General features: G+C 36.4%; 1 protein-coding gene across 1 annotated transcript in view; it reads left to right on the top strand.

Annotated features, from left to right (window-relative positions):
- DIRAS2 (DIRAS family GTPase 2) overlaps nt 1-6,532 on the top strand; it is a 13,638-nt gene extending 7,106 nt beyond the window's left edge. The window contains exon 2 of the mRNA XM_005423572.2: nt 4,383-6,532. Within this exon, the coding sequence (XP_005423629.1) occupies nt 4,422-5,021 (600 nt within the window). The 5' untranslated portion in view covers nt 4,383-4,421 and the 3' untranslated portion in view covers nt 5,022-6,532. The remainder of the gene's footprint in view (nt 1-4,382) is intronic.
- The last annotated feature ends 369 nt before the right edge of the window (nt 6,533-6,901 follow it).

The following is a 6,901-nucleotide window of genomic DNA, read 5'->3' as shown; positions in this document are numbered from 1 at the left end:
TTGCACCTCGTATCTTTGTATAGAGGTGTCATCACTGGATAGCCTCATGGACTGTTAATTTAAACTGAGGCAAGATTTTGAACTAAATGCATTGCCTGTACTTTATTGGTTTTTCACAATAACAATGACAATATAAACAGAGACATTGCCTTAGAGCTTAAAAAAAAATCCATGAAATTGTTTTACCTGAGGAAAAAAAATAATTCAGGAAATTAATACACAGCATCTGACAACTGCTGAATTTCGTATCAGACTGACATCTCAGTAGGACCTCATAAGAGCTCAAGAAACTGGATCAGTTAAGATGCAATCAAAGCCTCTGACTCCAGAAAGCAAAGGCAACATCACACTGTTTTTTAAAATGAATGCTACACTAAAAGATATAATCTAGTTAAAAAAACATCAACTAAACTTACAATTTGTGACATTTCATGGTGGTCTAACAATGCAAACATGGTGAAAATCTTTTGCAATAAAACCCAAGACTGGAAACATTGGAGATATGTTGATTTATTTTTTGTGCTTATTTTCAAGCATAAACTGAAAGAGTTCACCAGCTGTGAGATTCTAATCTCATATTGCTCTAAGAGTACTCAAGTAGATTAGTTTTCAGAAGTTATTTTTCAGGCTTCCTATAGCTTTTGGCTGTTATTGCATATGCTGTCTATAGCTTAAATACCAACATGGCAGGCAAGTCATAAATACATTTGACAAAAAAAGTTAAACTATAAAAAACCCAATTAGAGATAAGAGAACTGTGGAGGTCCAGTGGCTAAGTAAAGAATCAGTATAAATGATTTCTTAAATGCTAATATACTCACATGTAATTAATTAAACATCCAATGAATGTTAGGAGTTTAAACTATGAAGAGCATAATCTGTAGCATGAGTTACTTTATTTAGACATTTAAAATGCATATTTTTAATAATAAAATGCACTATATAATTAAATAAGTGATTTTATGTCATAATTACTCAGACCTTGAACTGTTTCCTTCTGTCAAAAAAACATTTCAATTCTTTCACCTGGCATATCAGAAATATCTAGGGAAAGCATGCAGACTAACATGAAGGTCTGCAGCTAAGTTGGAACTGGAGGCAGTGGTTAAATATCTTGCCCCAGTGAATAGCCCATCAAGCTCGCCTGCAGCAGCTGAACTAGAGCAGCTCCAGCCTTGTGCTAGCGAAGTATCTGCAGGAAACAGCTAGGTCAGCAGAGGTACAGACTCACTAGTTTGTGAGACTCATTTCAGACCTTTGCAATCAGACAATTCAAAATGAAGGGTATGAATGTATGCTGTGAAAATTGCTTTGGCTTGTCAAATAAGGGTAGTGTTGATAAAATGACACTTTAGAGGATGATAATAAATTTTCACTGTTGTAGTTTGTGAAAGCAGAAAAGGCAGCAAATGAGGCTTCATTACAGAATAAGTCCATTCTAACATGTAAAAAGCAACTATTTTTTTCTGTGCAGATTATGAAAGACTGGTTTTCTGAATCAGAAATGGTCCTGTACATCTGAAAAATCAGACCTTAAAGTTAATTTTCCCCTACCCTTGCTGACCATAATGCCACAAGCTGATTAAATAATGCCATACTTTATTTTGTCCTCCTGTGTGTTTCAGTTAACATATTTTAAGACAAAGAAACATCAGTAAGATTACAGGGTGGCATGAAAAGCATTAAAAAATGAACACTTGTGTGCAAGTCCAACCATTCATATAGAATGGTTGTCCCTGCAGGAGGCTCTGTGAGCAGATCCGCATAGAGAACACAGAAAAATTATTTCAGGACCCCTTAGAACTCTTCTGTATGCTTAATACTTCAGACCATTACGTGCCCCATTTAAATTTGTTCTATCTTTTGGGCTACTGTATGTGTCAGTTTTCTTGGAGATTTCTGAGTATGTTTAGAATATACAGTGTAATACAGCAGGAGTACAGTCAGCTAGCTTTTAAAATTTTATTTTTCTAGTCCACATTTCACTGATTTTCTTCGTAAAAGTTTTCATAGTGCATTTTTTCTCCTAGTGCTGTAGTTCCTAGGCTACATATAATGTGACAGTGCAATGCTTATGCTGCTTCTGAAGTGGAATTTGCAGATATTGCTCTCTTGCCTTTTTACTTACAAGAAATTATTAAACTATAATTCTTATGGTAACTCATTCTGTGCAGTCATCCACAACTGTAAGCTCTAAGACTGTTCCAAATTTGCATGCTGGCAGTTCTCACATACAGATTTATTCTCAGTGGAACAGCATTATGCTAGCTTCTTCTCATATTTTTTTCCAGCTATGTTTTTTCCTTTCTTTTTAACATAATGAGCTGCTCACTCATTTTCTTTGTTCCTCAGAGAGTTTTGCATCTTCTATAAACACATACATGAGCATTTTTTCTAAGGTTACCTTTTCTTTCCATTCCTTCCATTCTGGTGTCAGAAAAACAATTTTGCTTCAGTGCCTAAGGATGAACACTCTTATTTATCAATCTTTCCTATATTTAAACAAGCCTCTCAGAGTGACAGTGAATGTAGCACAGGAGAGATTGAAGGGGTGAAGCTGCCTTCTGCCTGAAGCCAGGCTGGGTAGAGGTGTAGAGCTGTGGCAGCTCTGCACTTTGCCTCGGGATCAGCATCCCCAGTTGCACTGGTTATTCTGCCTATGGTATGGCAGATGAGGAAGTACAACTCCTTCATCCAACAAATTATGTAAGGACAGATATTTTCAGCTTACTCAGACATTAAAATTAGGACACTATAGGATGCCCTGTACAAGAAAGATAACTACATCAGGATATGCTTGAACAACAAATTGAAGACATTAGTGCAGCATGCATTGCCATAGCTTAAGCCTAACTGGCGTAATGAGTAACTGCATCAAAATGCAGAAACAGAAAATTTGGCATGATCTTGCAACAAGAGTAAGGGCATGGGAAGTCCACTAAGATCCACACCTCTAAACCATCAGTATTGTCTTGCTGCTAGAGAGGTAAAAGGTAACTTAAAATCACCCCCTGCAATGCAGTGACTCCTTCTGCTGCATTGAAGAAATAGCTTGAAGTCTTGCTTTCAAAAGGGAAGAAATTCTTTGGGTTGCTCTAAATTTATTGCTGCCCAAGCAAAATTACAACAGGCAAATTTAATCACTTGGTGCCATTAAGGCACTTGGGCAAAATTCCCTATAAAGCTTGCCCATTTTCTTCAGAACAAATACAGATGCAGCAAATTTTGCATTTTTTTCCACATGTACCCCTTATATATACCAGTTTGGTCTGAAGAGTCACAATACCCTATGCTTTCTTCAATTTTTAGGGTTTATTTTTAAAGTGTTTATTTGCTTAAATCTCACTAAATATAAAAAGACTACATGTACTGATGCGCTGTGTACCCATTGAGCTGCTACTGATGGGAGGACAAATTAATCTTCACTTTATTTAAATTAATTCTAAACCATCTACAGCTTGTAAACATGTGAATATTTTACCATTTCTCTTATTTAAAAATTATTTCCATATTTATGGTCCTACTATACACAGATGGATTTTGTTAAGGGCTGCAGGAATCACAGAATTTTGTGACCTTTGACATATGCCCTTGCCAACCTTAGCAATACAAGCCACTAAAAATGTTATGAATATGTCTGCAGAACCTCTCTGATAAGTATATCTACTCTGGTGTCAAATATCATCTACTGCAAGATAAATATTGGAATAAAAAGGCAGACTGAATGTGAGCAATCTGAGTTTATCAAAATGTACTCTTTGACCTGAAATGCCAGTGGCAAAACACACTGAAGTGGGACACACGCTCCCATGGAGTTAAAAACAAAGGTCAATATGTGCTGTTGCTGAATAATCCACAAATACATCTTAGTTGTCATTTAGAACTGTAGTCCAGTCATAGTGGGAATAAATTCCTTAACTATTATTATTCCTTAACTATTGAAAAACTGGAATATTCAGAGAATTGACTGTCATGCAGTGATCAGTTTTGACTATTATTTTAGATCTATTTAAGATATAGAAGGATAATTCCCTTTCTACAGTTTGTTCAAGCCAAGGCCACGTAGACATTCCCAGATGCAACTTTTTAGTTATGTTAATATTAATCCAGTAGGAAGAATACTGAAACATATAATGTTAATTAAAAACAACCATGAAGCAACAAAGATGGTATTTTGCCACCAGTCCAGACTGGATTGCCATCCCTAATTTACAACTGAAATAAATCATTCTGTAACCCCCTGCAAGACTTATTAAATTAGTACAACGGCAATCACTTACATTACATTTATTTCTGTTACTGGGAAAGATATCACAGCATGCACTCCACACTTGTACCTGTACTAATGTCCGTCTCCTTGTTTTTGTTGTTTTCTCTCCTAGGTTTTCCCCCCTAGCTGAGCAAGTGACACACAGAGAAACATGCCGGAGCAAAGCAACGATTATAGGGTAGTTGTGTTTGGAGCTGGAGGAGTGGGAAAAAGTTCTTTGGTCTTGAGATTTGTGAAAGGCACTTTCAGAGAGAGCTACATCCCCACCATTGAAGACACCTATCGGCAGGTGATCAGCTGTGATAAGAGCATATGCACTTTGCAGATAACTGACACTACAGGGAGCCATCAATTTCCAGCCATGCAACGTCTCTCTATTTCTAAAGGACATGCTTTTATTTTGGTTTACTCTATCACCAGCCGACAGTCTTTGGAGGAACTCAAGCCAATCTACGAGCAAATATGTCAGATTAAAGGAGACATAGAAAGCATTCCAATAATGCTGGTGGGGAACAAAAATGATGAGAACCAAAATCGTGAGGTAGAAAGCAGTGAAGGAGAAGCCATGGCTAAGAAGTGGAAATGTGCCTTCATGGAGACCTCTGCCAAGACAAACCACAATGTGAAAGAGTTATTCCAAGAATTGCTAAACCTGGAGAAACGCAGGACTGTGAGTTTGCAAATTGATGGCAAAAAAAGCAAGCAACAGAAAAGGAAGGAGAAGCTGAAAGGAAAATGTGTGGTGATGTGAGATTGTACTGTCAGGAATCAGCTGTGAAGTCTCGTCTGACAATACGCATGTAAACCCATAGACAGCAAAAAACCTTGCAAGATCCTATTTATTAGTATCTGTTTTAAAAGAAATACTTGGAAATTGAAGAAATGGGGTACTGTAATTGCTTTGAAAAAAAATTGAAAAATAAAAATATGTGTAGTCTCACAATCAATTAAAGCATATCAGGAAGAAAACAAAAGATGTCCTGGAATATCTTATTTTGCAATTTACAAAAAAGAATTGTCATCATTCACATAATATGAAAGATTGGAAGATCAACTTAATATTACCTGCATTTGCATATAATTGCAAGAGAAAACAATGTGTAATATCAGAAGAAAAACAAAGAAGTGGCAGTAAAGAAATCTAGAACATACAAATACATGCTAGTGGTGTTAACCATTTCCTTAAAGAATGCTGTGGATGAAAAATTCTATGCCATTTTAATTACTGACTGGTGGGAGAGTGTGCATAAGACAGTCTGGGATCACCTGAATAAATTAACTGTTGCGCAATAAGAGGAAGTGTGGGGATAGCAGTGAAAAGGGACAGATATTGTCTCTATGCCCCCAGCATGATACTTCTTTCTAATATGATGCAGTGTTTTAACTGAAGTTTGTGGAAAAACCAAGTCCTGTAAGTTGGAGATCATGTTTTCTGGGCTCATTGTTTCAAGGATGACCTGAGTATTTAGCCCAAATATATTTCAGAAGAACAAACATTTATTCGTGGAGAATGCCAGATGGAATGGAGTACATATAAAACCAGAAAGCTTCCCCAGGGAGAACTGACTGGGTAGTCGCCTACGAAAGGCTCTGTGGGAGAGACTCAGTTCTAATGCTGCTGCCAGTTAGATGAACACATGGTGTGGTTAGTGAATGAATGCAATGTCTTTTGAACTGGCAGTACCCTTGGAGTGGGGTTGGCATAATATACAAATTATCGTGTTAGCTGACTGATGCTTCTTCACATTACTATATTCCAGTTAGAAGGGTTTATGCTCATGCCCTACGAGATCTATTACCTTTATATTGTCTGAAGTATTTTATATTTGCCATTTAAACTAATGATTTGAACTGCTGTGACTATAGAACCAAATATATATCTGAAGCTAGTGACCACAAGAGTCTCTAAAATGGGGGTTTTTGGCATAAGCACTACAGGATCTGGAATATTCTGGAGTCAGAACTGTGTTATAATGCAATACAAAGTTCAGAATAGAAACACATTATTTAAACATCCTGTCAGGGGAAAATGCTCTTCTCAAAACCTTTGAAAGGGAAAAAAATTGTGAGCTTTCCTGGATGTCTGTCCAAAGCTTTTTTAAAAACTAATATGAATGACTGAAGTATGTATCCTAGTGATGACAAAGGCCATTTAAGATAAAATAAGCACATACAATTTTTAAACAACACATTAAAATTGTGCAAGTCTCAATTTGTACCTTAGGAACTGCTTTGAATCAATAAAAAGAGCCTACCATATTTTTAGTAAATGTTTATGTCAAGAAACATGGAAAAATGAAGTCAAGTACTAATATTATTAGCCTGCATGCTAGTGCATTATAAATATTTTACAGGGGATGTTCAAATGCAGTGTTTGCATTAAAATTTGCTACCTTGTTCCTTTCAAAGTTATTGCTTGCTTATCTTCCACATTTCTAACAAATGTGCAGATATTTCAGAGGTAGAGTAATAGCATACACAAGAATTGCTACTAGTGCTTGTCTAGAGAGGAGCACAACTTCTGTCATGCAGTCAGAAGAAGTGCTGGCACCTGTAGAATTGAATGTGAAACTCCTACTGATTTCAAAGAGACTTTTTTTTTCTGTTTATTTTATTGCATTAAGAGAAAAC

Source organism: Geospiza fortis, unplaced genomic scaffold (assembly GCF_000277835.1).
Source record: "Geospiza fortis unplaced genomic scaffold, GeoFor_1.0 scaffold167, whole genome shotgun sequence".
Taxonomy (NCBI): Eukaryota; Metazoa; Chordata; class Aves; order Passeriformes; family Thraupidae; genus Geospiza; species Geospiza fortis.
Note: the sequence above shows the minus strand (reverse complement) of the source record. Positions and strands in the feature narration are given on the sequence as shown.